At 41.9% G+C, this 18,294-nt stretch overlaps 1 protein-coding gene across 4 annotated transcripts in view; it reads left to right on the forward strand.

Annotated features, from left to right (window-relative positions):
• Nucleotides 1-18,294, forward strand: part of LOC126106467 (ankyrin repeat and protein kinase domain-containing protein 1-like) — a 206,086-nt gene that overhangs the window by 157,466 nt on the left and 30,326 nt on the right. For all 4 annotated transcript variants that reach the window (XM_049912752.1, XM_049912751.1, XM_049912753.1 and 1 more), the window contains exon 9: nt 13,988-14,141. In XM_049912752.1, the coding sequence (XP_049768709.1) occupies nt 13,988-14,141 (154 nt within the window). The remainder of the gene's footprint in view (nt 1-13,987; nt 14,142-18,294) is intronic.

The following is an 18,294-nucleotide window of genomic DNA, read 5'->3' on the forward strand; positions in this document are numbered from 1 at the left end:
CAGGCATCATCCAACTGGGAACTAATTACATGTGGGGTCCCACAAGGTTCCATTTTGGGGCCCTTACTTTTTCTTGTGTATATCAATGACCTTTCATCAGTAACATTACCAGATGCCAAGTTTGTTTTGTTTGCTGATGATACAAACATTGCAATAAATAGCAAATCAAGTGTAGTCTTAGAAAGATCAGCCAATAAAATATTTGCGGACATTAATCACTGGTTCCTAGCCAATTCTTTGTCACTAAACTTTGAAAAAACACACTACATGCAGTTCAGAACTTGTAAGGGGTGTCCCAAGAGTATATGTCTAACATATGATGACAAGAAGATAGAAGAAGTGGACGGTGTTAAATTCTTGGGATTACAGCTTGATAATAAATTCAACTGGGAGGAGCACACCACAGAACTGCTGAAGCGTCTTAACAAATCTCTGTTTGCAATGCGAATTTTGTCAGACATAGGGGATATAAAAATGAAAAAGCTGGCATACTATGCTTACTTTCATTCCATAATGTCATATGGGATTATTTTCTGGGGTAATTCATCAAGCCAAGCTAAAGTTTTCCGGGCACAAAAACGTGCAGTAAGAATTATATGTGGTGTGAACTCAAGAACATCCTGCAGAAGCCTGTTTAGGGAACTAGGGATACTAACTACAGCTTCCCAATATATTTATTCCTTAATGAAATTTGTCATTAAAAATATATCACTTTTTCAAACCAACAGCTCAATTCATGGAATCAATACTAGAAATAAGAATAATCTTCACAAGGATTTAAAGTCACTTAGTCTTGTACAAAAAGGTGTGCATTATTCAGGAACCCACATTTTCAATAACTTGCCAGCAGCCATAAAAAGCTTAACAACCAATGAAATTCAGTTTAAGAGAAGCCTAAAGGATTTATTGGTGGCTAACTCCTTCTACTCCATTGATGAATTTCTTAGTAAAACCAACTGATTTGTATATAAGTACAACATAACTTCTGCACAATTTCAGTGCAGTAATGTGTTCACTGAAAATTTTTGTGTGTGTGTGTGTGTGCTTGTGTGTGTGTAAGTGTGTAAGTATAATCTAACTTCTGCACCATTTCAGTGCAGTAATGTGTTCATTGTAAATAAGTATTACAGTAGTTGTATTACATGTTTCTTACCTTATAAATAAATAAAAATCTTTTTTATTTTAAATTCAGTGCAATAGTATTTGTAAAATGACTCTTAGTGTTCATTAAAAAATGACGATCATTCCACTTGGGACCTGTGGAATGGTACATTAGCTTATTTGTTTTAGTTGTAAATATTTGTCATGTATTGTTGTTTTTCTGACATGTTCCACATCCTGGAGGACCTCCTCACTACGGATCAATTGGAATGAAAGTAAATCTAATCTAATCTAATCTAATCCATGTCAGAAACCATCATCCATCGATGCAACAGAGCAACGCCTTTGTAGGAGACAAGGCCTTCCTATGGAGCTTGTAGCTCCATGTTCTCCACTGGCAATCATCGTGATTTGTCACAATCACTGAACAACAAACAACATTGTGAGACATTCTGCATATGATCCGTTGGTGTACAAAGTCACATTTGCTGCCATAGGCGTGGCTTAGTGGCAGCAATGGTGCCTATACCTTCAACACTCTGTAATGTCAACAGATGACATTTATGGGTGCAGGTTCCTATGCTTGATCAGTTCCTCTGAACACACACTACAACCCTTCAAAGTTTGTCACAACATTTCTGGAACACCTTGTATACATTAGACGATCAAAAGTATCCAGACACCTGGCTGAAAATTACTTACAAGTTCGTGATGCCCTCCATTGGTAATGCTGGAATTTAGTATGGTGTCAGCCCCCCTCAGACTATGACTGTGGCTGCCCGGGATACTGCCCACATTGAGGCTGATCCCTCACTTGTGGTAGAGTGGGAGGTCGTCTCGAGGTGTTGCAGGGGGCGAAAGACATTCCGGAGGGCTGAATGGAAGGCCTCTCCAGTTTGTCTGACGAACCGGTTTCAGGCTCTGTCTCAGGCTGATACTGATCTTCAGCCAGACATTGCTGCTTGTCCTGTTCCAGAGGTTGCCCCTCAGTCTGCAAGATCTGGGCGGTCGCAGAGGGTGGGCTTACTGGTAGTTGGGAGCTCCAATGTCAGGTGCGTAATGGGCCCCCTTAGGGATATGGCAGCAAGAGAGGGGAAGAAAACCAATGTGCACTCTGTGTGCATACCGGGGGGAGTCATTCCAGATGTGGAAAGGGTCCTTCCGGATGCCATGAAGGGTACAGGGTCCACCCATCTGCAGGTGGTCGCTCATGTCGGCACCAATGATTTGTGTCGCTATGGATCGGAGGAAATCCTCTCTGGCTTCCGGCGGCTATCTGATTTGGTGAAGACTGCCAGTCTTGCTAGCGGGATGAAAGCAGAGCTCACCATCTGCAGCATCGTTGACAGGACTGACTGTGGATTTTTGGTACAGAGCCGAGTGGAGGGTCTGATCAGAGGCTGAGACGGTTCTGCGACCCTGTGGGCTGCAGATTCCTCGACTTGCGCTATATGGTGGTGGGGTTTCGGGTTCCGCTGGATAGGTCAGGAGTCCACTACACACAGCAAGTAGCTACACGGGTAGCAGGGGTTGTGTGGTGTGGACTGGGTGGTTTTTTAGGTTAGATGGCCTTGGGCAAGTACAGAAACGGCAGCAGCCTCAAAGGGTGCGGGGCAAAGTCAGGACATGTGGGGGCCAAGCAGCAATCAGTATTGTAATTGTAAACTGTCGAAGCTGCATTGGTAAAGTACTGGAACTTCAAGCGCTGATAGAAAGTGCTGACGCTGAAATTGTTATCGGTACAGAAAGCTGGCTGAAGCCAGAGATAAATTCTGCCGAAATTTTTACAAAGGCACAGACGGTGTTTAGAAAGGATAGATTGCTTGCAACTGGTGGTGGCATGTTTGTCGCTGTTAGTAGTAGTTTATCCTGTAGTGAAGTAGAAGTGGATAGTTCCTGTGAATTATTATGGGTGGAGGTTACACTCAACAACCGAGCTAGGTTAATAGTTGGCTCCTTTTACCGACCTCCCGACTCAGCAGCATTAGTGGCAGAACAACTGAGAGAAAATTTGGAATACATTTCACATAAATTTTCTCAGCATGTTATAGTCCTAGGTGGAGATTTCAATTTACCAGATATAGACTGGGACACTCAAATGTTTAGGACGGGTGGTAGGGACAGAGCATTGAGTGACATTATACTGAGTGCACTATCTCAAAATTACCTCGAGCAATTAAACAGAGAACCGACTGGTGGAGATAACATCTTGGACATACTGATAACAAACAGACCCAAACTTTTCGACTCTGTAAGTGCAGAACAGGGAATCAGTGATCACAAGGCCGTTGCAGCATCCCTGAATATGGAAGTTAATAGGAATGTAAAAAAAGGGAGTAAGGTTTATCTGTTTAGCAAGAGTAATAGAAGGCAGATTTCAGACTACATAACAGATCAAAATGAAAATTTCTGTTCCGACACTGACAATGTTGAGTGTTTATGGAAAAAGTTCAAGGCAATCGTAAAATGCGTTTTAGACAGGTACGTGCCGAGTAAAATTGTGAGGGACGGGAAAAACCCACCGTGGTTCAACAACAAAGTTAGGAAACTACTGCGAAAGCAAAGAGAGCTTCACTCCAAGTGTAAACACAACCAAAACCTCTCAGACAAACAGAAGCTAAACGATGTCAAAGTTAGCGTAAGGAGGGCTATGCGTGAAGTGTTCAGTGAATTCGAAAGTAAAATTCTATGTACCGACTTGACAGAAAATCCTAGGAAGTTTTGGTCTTACATTAAATCAGTAAGTGGCTCGAAACAGCATATACAGACACTCCGGGATGATGATGGCATTGAAACAGAGGATGACACGCGTAAAGCTGAAATACTAAACACCTTTTTCCAAAGCTGTTTCACAGAGAAAGACTGCACTGCAGTTCCTTCTCTAAATCCTCGCACAAACGAAAAAATGGCTGACATTGAAATAAGTGTCCAAGGAATAGAAAAGCAACTGGAATCACTCAACTGAGGAAAGTCCACTGGACCTGATGGGATACCAATTCGATTCTACACAGAGTACGGGAAAGAACTTGCCCCCCTTCTAACAGCCGTGTGCCGCAAGTCTCTAGAGGAACAGAAGGTTCCAAATGATTGGAAAAGAGCACAGGTAGTCCCAGTCTTCAAGAAGGGTCGTCGAGCAGATGCGCAAAACTATAGACCTATATCTCTGACGTTGATCTGTTGTAGAAGTTTAGAACATGTTTTTTGCTCGCTTATCATGTCATTTTTGGAAACCCAGAATCTACTCTGTAGGAATCAACATGGATTTCGGAAACAGCGAACGTGTGAGACCCAACTCGCTTTATTTGTTCATGAGACCCAGAAAATATTAGATACAGGCTCCCAGGTAGATGCTATTTTCCTTGACTTCCAGAAGGCGTTCGATACAGTTCCGCACTGTCGCCTGATAAACAAAGTAAGAGCCTACGGAATATCAGACCAGCTGTGTGGCTGGATTGAAGAGTTTTTAACAAACAGAACACAGCATGTTGTTATCAATGGGGAGATGTCTACAGACGTTAAAGTAACCTCTGGCGTGCCACAGGGGAGTGTTATGGGACCATTGCTTTTCACAATATATATAAATGACCTAGTAGACAGTGTCGGAAGTTCCATTCGGCTTTTCGCAGATGATGCTGTAGTATACAGAGAAGTTGCAGCATTAGAAAATTGTAGCGAAATGCAGGAAGATGTGCAGCAGATAGGCACTTGGTGCAGGGAGTGGCAACTGATCCTTAACATAGACAAATGTAATGTATTGCGAATACATAGAAAGAAGGATCCTTTATTGTATGATTATATGATAACGGAACAAACACTGGTAGCAGTTACTTCTGTAAAATATCTGGGAGTATGCGTGCGGAACGATTTGAAGTGGAATGATCATATAAAATTGATTGTTGGTAAGGCGGGTGCCAGGTTGAGATTCATTGGGAGAGTCCTTAGAAAAAGTAGTCCATCAACAAAGCAGGTGGCTTACAAAACACTTGTTCAACCTATACTTGAGTATTGCTCATCAGTGTGGGATCCATGCCAGATCAGGTTGACGGAGGAGATAGAGAAGATCCAAAGTAGTGCGGCACGTTTCGTCACAGGGTTATTTGGTAACCGTGATAGCGTTATGGAGATGTTTAGCAAACTCAAGTGGCAGACTCTGCAAGAGAGGCGCTCTGCATCGCGGTGTAGCTTGTTCGCCAGGTTTCGAGAGGATGCGTTTCTGGATGAGGTATCGAATATATTGCTTTCCCCTACTTATACCTCCCGAGGATATCACGAATGTAAAATTAGAGAGATTCTAGCACGTACGGAGGCTTTCAGACAGTCGTTCTTCCCGCGAACCATACACGACTGGAACAGAAAAGGGAGGTAATGACTGTGGCACTTAAAGTGCCCTCCGCCACACACCGTTGGGTGGCTTGCGGAGTATAAATGTAGATGTAGATGTAGATGTAGCCTTGATGACAGCTTCCACTCTCACAGGCATACGTTCAATCAGGTGCTGGAAGATTTCTTGGGGAATGACAGCCCATTCTTTACAGAGTGCTGCACTGAGGAGAGGTATCGATGTCATTTGGTGAAGCCTGGCGTTCCAAAATATCTCAAAGGTTTTCTATAGGATTCAGGTCATGACTCTGTGCAGGCCAGTACATTACAGGGATGTTATTGTCGTATAACCACTCTGCCACAGGCTGTGCATTATGAACAAGTACTCGAAAGATGTAATCGCCATCCCCGAATTGCTCTTCAGCAGTGGGAAGCAAGAAGGTGCTTAAAACTTCAATGTAGGCCTGTGCTGTGATAGTGCCATGCAAAACAACACTGTAACACCACCTCCTCCGAATTGCACTGTCGGCACTACACATACTGGAAGATGAGGTTCACCGGGCATTCACCATACCTACACCCTGCCATGAGGTCGCCATATTGTGTACCGTGATTCCACACAACATTTTTCCACTGTTCAATCATCCACGGTTTATGCTCCTTGCACCAAGCGAGGCATCATTTGGCATTTACCGGCGTGATGTGTGGCTTGTAAGCAGCTGCTCGACCATGAAATCCTAGTTTTCTCACCTACCACCTAACTGTCATAGTACTTGCCGTAGATCCTGATGCAGTTTCAAATTCCTGTGTGATGGTTTGGATAAATGTCTGCCTAGTACACATTACAACCCTCTTCAACTGTCGGCGGTCTGTCAGTCAACTGATGAGGTCGGCCTGTATGCTTTTGTGCTGTACATGTCCCTTCACATTTCCACTTCACTATCACATTGGAAACAGTGGACCTGGGGATGTTTAGGAGTGTAGAAATCTCACATACAGGTGTATGACACAAGTGACACCCAATCACCTGACCACGTTCGAAGTCCGTGAGTTCTATAGAGTGCCTGATTCTGCTCTCTCATAATGTCTAATGACTACTGAGGTCGATAATATGGAGTACCTGGCAGTAGGTGACTTCACAATTCACCTAATATGAAAAATGTATGTTTTTGGGGATGTCTGGATACTTTTGATCACATAGTGTATGTTGAATATCCCTTGGTATTCCTATTTGGTATGGGTCCCACACACATCGTTGGTATTGTAAGATGGAATTTGTGAGCAATTTCTTTTGTAGAATGTCTGCATTTTCCCAGCATCCTGGCACTGAAGTAAACTCTGCCATGTGCCTTACATGTGACAGAACCTATGTGCACATTTTATTTCATACCCTACATATTATTATACCCATCCAACTATTTATATAAGTTGACTGATTCTAATTGCAAATTGTTGATATTGTAGTCATAGAATACTACTTTTCCCATTTTGCAACGTGCATTATATTCCTGTACAATTAAGAACATTGCCAATCTTTGCACAACATTGAAATCATACAAGATCTGATGGAATATTTCTGCAGGTTTCTTCAGACAGTGTGTCATTATAAACTGTCCAGTCACAATAATACAACCATTGCCTATGTTCAAATTCAGTGTGTAGTAACCACTCATAGACAGCAGGTGGCAGCACTAGCAGTAGAGGATGTATGTAAGGCATGTTAGGAGGATGTGGAAAACAGTGTATTCATTGTCATGATGTGGAAATGGAGCAATTTATCTGATGTCCAAACAGGCACTTCATTGGCTTTTGGGCTGAGGGTTGGAGCATTTCCAATACGACCAAGTTTGTACACTGATTGTGTCCCGTCACAGTTAAAGTATACCACACATGGCAAAATAATGCAGTCTGAAACAGAGGCCACAGATGACACAGATGAACTGAGAAGCTATTAACAGTGTCTCCCTGATGACTGCTCAGCAAATATTACTGCATATGGGTCTCTGCAACAGGCGCCTGGTCCATGCATCCGTGCTGATTGCTGTTTGTCAATGGAAAAAGCTGGAAATTGCATGCCAGTAGTGCAATTGGCTATCCACTGAGTAGCAATAGTGATATTTGCAGATTAATCAAGTTTTATGCTCCATTGAACAGATGGCAGTTGGCATGTACAGTGTGAAACATATGAAAACAAACACTCTGCAACAATTGTCAGTAGAGTTCGAGCTGGAGGAGGGAGAGTTATGGTATGTGAATGTTTTTGTGGCATTCCCTGGATGCTCTAGTTATTCTGGAAGGCACAATGCATGTCTCGCAGTGGTCTGCACTATGAAAGTTGGTTATTCGGGCTTTTGAGAGGACGTGTATATAACTGCACCATCTGCAGAAAGTCTGACGTTGCTATTAACGTTGTCTGCCAGGTCATTAATATACAACATGAACAGTGAGGGGCTCAACACACTTCCCTGGGGCGTACCTGAAGTTATTTCTAGTTCTGCTGACTACTCTGTATCCCAGATAACCTACCAAGAAGTTGTCAAACCAGTCACAGGTTTGGCTTGGTACCTCCATGTGATTGTACTTTCTACAGTAAGCATAGGTATGCTAGCATTTTGGAAATCATTTGAGAAAAGCTCTTGTTGGCACAATTTTTTTTTTTTTTTTTTTGGAATCATTGCTGGTTAGTGTAGAGGGGGCAGTTTGTTCAAGACACCTCATCTCATTTGAGAACCAAATGTTTCTAGGATTCTGGAACAGATGGCTATCACTGGACTTGAATTTTGCCATTCTATCTGGTGTAGGTAGAGCAGAGATTGCAATCGCTCATAGACAGAGACCGGTGGAACAAATGGGCTATTCATGTGCTCAGTGACACTGGAGTCCACAAAGTGAATGGCTAGCCAGAAGCAGAGATTGGAGCATAGCAGAAATCATTGTAAACATACACTAATATTCAGGGAGCAAACTAAATCAAAAATCATAAACAGAGGCAAGGTTAATTGCTCTACTCTCAGCGGCACATATAAGAGGCTTCGGAGAATAGTGTTAGTTGCTGGACAAGTGTCACCATCATCATCATCATCATTTTGAACAGTTTTGAGCCCGAGGCTGGGTTCATACGGAACATAAGCCTAGCCATCTGGATCTGTTTTTCCAACATCTTTCTATGTTCACTCTGGTCCTGTCCTTGCCTCTTTTTTCAACACACTCCTCCACACTATTCTGCCAGCTATCACTCTGTTTTTGTCTACGCCATTTGCTTTGCATCTCCACTTCGTGTATTTTCTTGGCAATATCTTGTTTTCCATTCTGTTTAAGTGCCCATACCATTGTAGCCTTAATGTTTCTATCCTGCACTGCAAGGATTCCTCTTTCATTATTTCCCTTATGCTTTCATTGCCCATCCTCTATCTACTTGTTACTTCTATCCTACTTCTGAGAAACTTCATTTTACATACCTGTAATCTACTGGACAAGTGTGGGGTTATTGTATTTGTGGAGCACCTTCCATAGGAGCAAGCTGTAGCCATAGTATGGATGCTGAGTGTCTCTGACGCACCCTCCATATCGATACTCGGGCTGGAATTGGAGATCCAAATTGTGGTAGGTTACTAAATACCTTGTGCCTTTAATTGACATGGGGAGCTAGAAATGGCCCAGCCTATGCTGACTTCACCAAGGTAGGGGAGAGAATCCCTGCTATTGGCTCCTGCGCTATTTCCTCATCACAGTCGGCAGTGTCGTATTTTGGCGCTGTCTGTAAAATTGGCAGGTGATCGATGGTATCACCAGATACCTGCTGTACGATTCTGTCTGCAGGGGAGTTGGCACCAGCCAGTGTTCAGGTGGGGGCAACAGTTTCGCCTCCACTGGCATTTTAGTCCAATAATTCTTAACCTGCACTGATAACTTGGTGAGGAGGCTTTTGGTGTTAATGGCAGATAGAAAAGGCTTAGGGGATGGAAGTGGTACCAGCACCACACATGCCATCACCAGTCATTGTTGACCCACTGTTGGAGCCTAAACTGCCATCACTGATCATTGTCAACCCACGGTTGGTGCCTAAACTGAGGACAGAGGCTGTAACGGTGGCAGGCAGGTTGTTAAGCAGGCTCGTCTTTGGTGTGGTTGTGTGAGTCCTGCCCAGAGGACTGCTAGGGGGGAGGCTGCTTATGGCCGGAACTCACCGTGATGCTTGGCTGTGTATTGCTAAGTCGCATGCAGTAGGTCAGACTACATCCATCTGCAGCAGTGGACCTGTAGGTTGTGAGGAAGCTAGTGGATGAGTGCTTTCGTGGAGTGCTGTTGTCATATTCTTATTAAGCATCTGCATTTTGAAGGTCTTGTTCATCATAATCCACACACCTCCGAAATTGGGCACCAGATGAAGAGGGGCATTAGTCTGGTGAGCAGTACTGTTGCATTTACAAAAATCTTGAACTAACTGCAGATACCATGAATTTTCTAGGACTTTTTCCAGACACTAGGATATAAGGTTCCCTCTCTAATGCAAATATGATGGGGAGGGCATGGATAGTTGCTGGCTTGATAGTGGTAGCCATCTGTGCTTCATGTGGAGAGTTAGAGAGAGCATGGACAACAAGCAACTACATTGCTCTTCAGTATGATCTGGTGGAATCTATATGTACTCTTTGCCACGGGTGATCATGGCATGGCCAAGGGTTGAAATGCTGTGTCAGGGCCAACTGAGTAGGCGCAGATCTGATAGTTGTGAACTGTATGTTCCGTGCCGACGTCAACACCAGCCCAGAACCTGTGATGCCACGCTATTGCCTCCATTTTGCGTGTTCCCCAGTGTGCGGTGTGGAAGAGATCCACTGTGACTCCTGTTTATAGGAAGGATAAAAAGAACAGATGTGCATAATTACAGACCAATACCCTTAACATCAGTTTGCTGCAGAATTCTTGAACATATTCATATTCTCAGTTCAAATATATTAATTTAATTTGATTTTTTTTTTTTTTTGGTCCAGTTTTGTCATACAGCACAAATTGTACAATTGATATTGGACAGCTCAAACAGAAGTTACAATAATATATAGTATTAGCAAAATAGCAGGCATATTAAAAATAGGTACCTATTACAATTACTTTTGTTACGTATTCAGAAATTCTCTGACAGAATAGAAACAGTGCTTTATTAGAAATGTCTTTAGTTTTGCTTTAAATATGGGATGAGTAGCATTTTTTATTTCCTCTGGTATCTTACTGTGTAGTATTACACCAATGTTGATTATGCTGATAGGTGGTTGTTCTGTGATATTTTTGATGTATATTTGATTTCCCTCTGGTATTATAGTTGTGTACATTTTTGTTCTGTAGCAGTTTGCCTGTTTTCAGGAGGTAGTCCCTAGTGATCAAGATAGTTTCATAAATGAATAAACTTGGAACATTAAGAACACCGAGCTGAGTAAAATGGGATTTACAGGACTCCATCATTTTAAGGCCACAAATTATTCTTAGAGCTCTTTTACGCATTCTAAAAGCCTTTACACTGTGAGTTGAGTATCCCCAGAAAACGATCCCATATCGCACTAGTGAGTGGAACTATTTCCTTGATACAGAAAAGCTTCTGTCTACCAGTGGGCATGGTTTTAAAAAGCATCACTTATATGAAACTCAGCTTGCCCTTTTCTCACATGATATACTGCAACAGGCACATTTCATATTATTAGATTTCCAAAAATCATTTGACATGGTGCCTCATTGCAGATTGTTAACAAAGATATGAGCATACAGAATGAATTGTCAGATATTTGGGTGGCTCAGAGACTTCTTAAGTATCAGAACCTAGTATGTTGTTCTCGATGGCAAGTGTTCATCAGACACAGGGACATTGTCAGGAGTCTTTCAGAAAGTGTGATAGGAGTGCTGTTATTGTCTATGTACATAAATGATCTGGTGCACAAGATGAGCAGCAATCTGCAGCTGGTTACTGATGATGCTGTGATGTATGAAGGATGTTGTATTGAGTGGCTATAGGAGCAGTTTATTGGAAGAATTTTAGGAAAGTGTGGTTTGTCCTTAAAGGAGACCTCATGTAGGATACTCGTGTGACCCATTCGTGAGCACTGCTTGGATGTTTGGTATCTGTATCAGGCCAAATTGAAGGACAACATCAAAACATTTCAGAAGTTGGGTGCTAAATTGGTTACTGATAGATTTGAACAACATGCAAATGTTATGTAGATGCTTGAGAACTCTACTGGGAATCCCTGGAGGAAAGACGACAGTCTTTTCCAGGAACATTATTGATAAAATTTAGAGAAACAGCATTTGGAGCATAGGCATAGGTTGTTTCTGTTACACTGATTTTCTTTGTTTATCTTTAAAAAGTTTAAAAGACTAAATCACTTGAGCGTAGCGGTATCAGTGCTATTGTACAGAAGCCAAACTAGAAAAATGTGAACAACTGAATGATGAATTGTCAAACTGATAATGCTTGCTCTCACAAGTTTAGTACTTACTGGTAATAATGAGAATATTTTGGTTGGTATCAGTACTTTTTGTCAATATTTCTAGTTTTGACAGTACAACAACACTCACCTTCAAAAGGTCATTATACTGAAGTATTGATAAAAATATTGACACCTATATGACATTTCTGCCATACTTCTCCCCACAACCCTTCAAAGCAGTGAGCTCTTTCCCCCATTCCTTGTACTCACATGTGCACGTGACCTGTAACTTCGCACTGTGAGTGCAGATGTATTTCTTTTTCTTTTCTTTTTTTCCCCTTCTTCAAATCGAGCAACATCAAAATGGCATTGCATTGCACATGCAAAGTGTCAGCAAAACTTTCACCATTGTGTGCCTTGAGCTGTCTCACCTTACCTTTTCCCTTCTCTCTTCTGCCCACACCGCTTGTTCCCAGTTGAGATCATGCACTACCACCTCTCAAAATTCCTTCCTCCCCTCCCCCTGCTCCTCCTGTGCAGACAGTTTCCCCCCCTCCCCTCTTGTCACTAACTTCATCTTCACCTTTCTCATCTTTCCCCTCCCTTCCTAGCCCCTTCTCCCTTTTTCTGTCTCTTACATCCTCTCATCCTCTGGCCTCTGAACATCTTTCATGTTGTTGTCCCACCACTGCGTCCTCTGCCAAAAGACCTGCCTCACACAATCCCACTACCTCCTTCTTGCAACTGTAGTTTACTATACACTTACCATATCAGCTTCCCATACTTCAGCCAAGTGGGCAGAAGATGTGTCCTCGGAAGCTGTCTTTAACATTACATATGACAACTGAACCATCTGTGCCTTGACTTCAGCACAACTCAGCAACCTGAAGACGTTCAAAGAAATGAAACCATTTGTAACACAATAAATGTGTATAGCTAAGGATGAGATTGTTTTTATTGATCATTAACAAAAGTGTCAGCTGTGGGCTTGAGATGATCAAGATCATGTATCTACATGCTTTTCTTCTATGTAGTATTGAATTGTTATGCAGAATGCAGCCAGTATTGTAGAGTCTTTTTCAGTTAAATTAAATAATTGCTATAAATATTACAATTCCACATTATTTCTGTTCTGTGAAGTAAGTATGCCTTTGTTTTACAAAGTAACAATGTTTCGGTAGAAGTTTATTTGAAGAAGATATTGCATAATTTTATGAGTTAGGTTTTGTATGCATTTATATGTAAAAATCATTCATAATTGTTAACTTGTATTTAACACTAAAAATTCATGGACATTAATATGTGTGTGTGTGTGTGTGTGTCGGTGGTTGGGTGGGTGCGTGGGTGGTGTATGTCACCATCCTTCACCCATTATGATGATGTATAAGTGTTCTTTAATCAAACATTTACATAATTGTTTGTGCTGCACAACACTTTATAGCTTTAATTTTCCATGTTACTCATTTTTTATTGAATAGTTTTACTAACTAAAGATTTGTGAGAACAGTATATCATGTATTAGCAGATTATAAGTATTTGAATAGTACACAGGCAAAAAGTTTCTGTATTGCACCAGCTCAAAAGCTACATTTATTAATGTTTTTTGTTCAGTATGCTGGCATAGCTCAGATGCTATATTTTAATTGAATACTGCTAGGAAGTAACACATACTGAGAGATATATGTTGAATATCACATGAATGACTGTGAGGGTGGTATTGGTGTGTTGGTGTGTATATGTGTGTGTTTGTGTGTATGTGTGTGTGGGGGGGGGGGGGGGGGGGGGCGACGGCGACTCCTCAGGCGCGCAGTATAATCCAGCCTGTACCGACACTGATGCAGGGTGGACAGAAAAGAGGACAGCAATGGTTTTTGTGGTTCTGTGGCATGTGACTGTTGTGCACTAAAGTGACTGCTGTTCAGCAACTCAAGCCATGGCATAAATGTTCTTGCAAAATAAATTTAACACACAATCTGATGTACTTAGGATCAGTATGTGCCTCTACAAGTTGGCCAGCTAATCTTGTGCATCCTCAATTCATTACCACATGCAGTTCTCCTTATGCAGTTCTTCTCTATCTCACGTAATGGTTTGCAAGTGTATAAATGTTTATGTTTTGCTTCACGGACACTTTGTTTCTTTTATAGGATGTCCGGCAAATGTGTCCTCCGTCAATGAATTTCCACCATTAACAGCAATTACAGCTTCATCAGCACCTAAAAGAATAAAGAAAGAATGTATTGAGATTCTTTTAGACTACGGTGCTGATGCTGACCACCCATTCCCCTGGTATGCAAAGATGTAAGTATTTTGTAGCTGCAAACTACATGTATTTATTATGATTAAAAGACTGCGCATCATCGAAATTTACACTCCTCCAAATATCTTCTCCTATTTGTCAATTTATTACGTGCAGCATTACCAACCATTGAGTCCCATGCAATGCTCAATATTTGTACACACAAACTATCTGATCAAAAGTATCACTGGTTAGTGGATATTAATGTTGGGTGTGTGTCCACCCTTCACCATTATGATGGCTTGAATTCTGCTGCGGACACTTTCAGTGAGGTGTCTCAGTGTCTGTGGAGTGGCAGCCTGTTCTTCCTCACAACACAAAGCCAGACAAAGTAGTAGTGAGAGTGATGTTGGACACTGGATTCTGGAGTGAAACTGACGTTCTAACTCATCCTGAAGGCGTTCCATCTGGTTCAGGTTGGAACTCTTGAGCAGGCCACACCATTTCATGAATGTTAATGTCCAAAAATCATTCCATTACTGATGCTGCTTTATAGCAGACTGCAGTGTCATGCTTGTACAGTTATAATCCCCAAACTGTTCCTCAGTGGTACACGCTGCTGTTAATGTATTTGTATCCTTACCATTTTCTTATTTTCAGTATGAGGAACTCACATTAACCCTGAAAAGCACTCCTTTACTGTAACACCATCTCCTCTGTACTTCGCTACTGGCACTATCGTGACAGTAGATAAGGTTCTGTAGGCACTCACTAAACTCAAACCCTTCCAACTGGTTGATACAGGGTATAGCGTGAGTCGTCACTCCGAATCACCTGTTTGCAATTGTCCACTGTCCAGTGGCATCAACTCTTTACACCTCGTCGACATCAGTTAGCAGTGACTACAGAAATGGGTGGCTTGTAAGAAGCTGCCTTATCATTTTACACTATTCTTTTTAATTCCCTAAGCAGCTTCACTGTGTTGGCTGGTCTGCTGGTAGCACTTTGGAACTTCAGAGTGAATCCTGCTGATTTTGTGCGACTCTTTCCAGCCACCATCCACAATGTTCAATGAGTCCTGTCCATCAGTACATTCAATCTGTCTGGCCTCAGTTTAGCTGTGGTCATTCCTCGCATTTCTAGTCTGTAGTTACTTCACCGATAGTCAGCTTTGGCAGCTTCAGATGGGTTGAAATGTTCCTGGTCGATCTGCTACTCAGGTGATATCTAATGAATAGCCTGTGCTTGGAATCATTGAGCTGTCATGACTGACCCATTCTTTCATTACTGCTTCTCTACTGATAACACAATGCTCCTACCAGCCTCCTTTTACACTGGTGGCTCCATCTCTTGTGACAGCTTGTGGTATACTTTTGGTCAGATAGTGTACACAGACTTCCAAAAGCGTTATTTATGCTACATGCTACATATTTAATGACACTGTGCAAGACTCATCAGAAAATGAACTGAGTGTATACTAAAATGTGATTTACCATAGATAAAATGTACAAATAGTCTGAGATATTAGACTATTGTACAGCAACTTAGTCAGATCACAAGACCTTGTACAGAAGATTCCATATGATTACTGACTAGTTTAGACATTAGCTACCATACATTGGTCATTCATTCCTGTGTTGCATATAACTTGCTTGACATGCCACACATCTTGTGTAACCTTGAATTGTGATTGAAACACATTTTGATTTTTCTGTTACCTCATTTGTGTTTAACATATTTTGTTGTGTAGCATTCTATTAATCAACTGTGTCCTGCAGATATGTGAAGAAAAACATTGAAACTGCATAAATATTTGCCCACGAAAGGCAAAGGTCCCGAGTTCGAGTCTCAGTCTGGCACACAGTTTTTATCTGCCAGGAAGTTTCATATCAGCGCACACTCTGCTGCAGAGTGAAAATTTTGTTTTGGATGCATAAATATTGTTACACTGTAACCACAATTAAATCTGAAAGCAGGCTTACCAGTGACATCTACATCTACATCATACTCTGTAGGCCACCTAACGGTGTGTGGTGGAGGGTGCTTCTGGTACCACTAACTGATCCTCCCTCACCTGTTCCATTCATGAGTGGCATGTGGAAAAAGACCGATTACCAATACACCTTTGTATTAGCTCTAATTTCTCTCATTTTTCATCATGGTATTTTTGTGAGATGTGTGTGGAAAGAAGCAATAAGTTTCTTGATTCTTCCTAGAAAGTACACTCTCGAAATTTCAATAGGAACCCTTTCCATGATGCACAATGCCTCTCTTGAAATGTTGAGGTGTAACAAGTCATTCATTGTTTGAGATATTCCAAATCCTTGATCTCCATGGATTGACAAAAGATGTTTGTAGGTTAAGGTAGTAAGTAGGAAGCATTCCACTTTCAGGAGGTTTTTGATGGTTTGTGCAGATCAGAGTTGTACTGCTTGTGTGCTACTGGCAACAAGGGCCACAGACTGGTGCTTCTACTTGCTGCATGGAGTTGTTTGCTCCATGGGGCCATGAGAGAAGCACATGGAGTGCATGTGGACCTTCATGGTGTCAAAGAAATTATTGCCGAAAACAATTGATGTTCTCCAGAATGAGATTTTCACTCTGCAGCGGAGTGTGCGCTGATATGAAACTTCCTGGCAGATTAAAACTGTGTGCCCGACCGAGACTCGAACTCGGGACCTTTGCCTTTTGCGGGCAAGTGCTCTACCATCTGAGCTACTGAAGCACGACTCACGCCCGGTACTCACAGGTTCTGGCAGAAGTAAAGCTGTGAGTACCGGGCGTGAGTCGTGCTTCGGTAGCTCAGATGGTAGAGCACTTGCCCGCAAAAGGCAAAGGTCCCGAGTTCGAGTCTCGGTCGGGCACACAGTTTTAATCTGCCAGGAAGTTTCATATCAGCACACACTCCGCTGCAGAGTGAAAATCTCATTCTGGAAACATCACCCAGACTGTGGCTAAGCCATGTCTCCTCAATATCCTTTCTTTCAGGAGTGCTAGTTCTGCAAGGATCGCAGGAGAGCTTCTGTAACGTTTGGAAGGTAGGAGACGAGGTACTGGCAGAAGTAAAGCTGTGAGTACCGGGCGTGAGTCATGCTTGGGTAGCTCAGATGGTAGAGCACTTGCCCGCGAAAGGCAAAGGTCCCGAGTTCGAGTCTCGGTCGGGCACACAGTTTTAATCTGCCAGGAAGTTTCAATTGATGTTCTGATTTTATTGTATAAAATTGTTCAGAGTCTCTTGTGAGATGCACTCATGCAAAAATCTCGCTGAATCTTATGTCTGTGTAGTCTATCAATTAGAAGAAGTTAGGATTGTATGTTATAGGAAATACATTAAGTTCACCTTCTCTGGGTGTGTTATTCCTCTAGACAGAAGAAAATGTCATTTTCAACATCATCAACACTGCGGATGAAAATCCGTGTGTGAGAAGCTGCTTTACGGTTCAAGGGCACTGTGTAGCAGGATTCCTGCAGAATTGATACTGTACAGTGACTGACAGAAAATGTAAGAGAACTGGAAAATCCAGTAAAATACAACTGCTGCAGATTGACTGCTAGCCTGTTTCAGTGCCCCATTCCTATCACCCCCACTAAGAAAATACCCACAAAACATTCCAATGTCTGCCACGGGAGTTTGTTGAGCATCTTTGTAACCAATCAGAAAATGAACCAGCGACGAAATGCATTCTCTTTGTTGAGTCTTCTCTTTCTCTCTTCTATCAATCCAATCTGGTAAGGCTCCCAATTGATAAACAATAGTCAAGAATCAGTGAAACAATTGCCTTGTAAGCCACTTCCTTTGTGGATGAGTTACATTTCCTTAAGATTCTTCCTTAGAATCTCATTCTGGCATCTTTGCAGATATTTGGTTTATGTGGTTGTCCTACTTAAGGTCACTCTAGATAGTTATTCATAGATATTTTACAGTAGATATTGTTTCCAGTAATTTGCCATCAATAGTGTAGTTGTACATTACTGGATTTATTGTCTTATGTATGCACAATAAGTTACATATATTTACATTTAGGGTTAACTGCCAGGGACTGCGCCATTCATCAATAATGTCTTGTGCCATTGCTGCTTTCTTATAGACAAGCATATCATCTGCAAACAGTCTTAAAGAGCATCTGACATTTTCTACTAGATCATTTATATACCTTGTAAACAGTAACGCTCCTATCAAACTTCCTTAAGGACTCTGGAAATTATCTTTACATC

The sequence above is a fragment of the Schistocerca cancellata genome, chromosome 10 (assembly GCF_023864275.1).
Source record: "Schistocerca cancellata isolate TAMUIC-IGC-003103 chromosome 10, iqSchCanc2.1, whole genome shotgun sequence".
Classification (NCBI taxonomy): domain Eukaryota; kingdom Metazoa; phylum Arthropoda; class Insecta; order Orthoptera; family Acrididae; genus Schistocerca; species Schistocerca cancellata.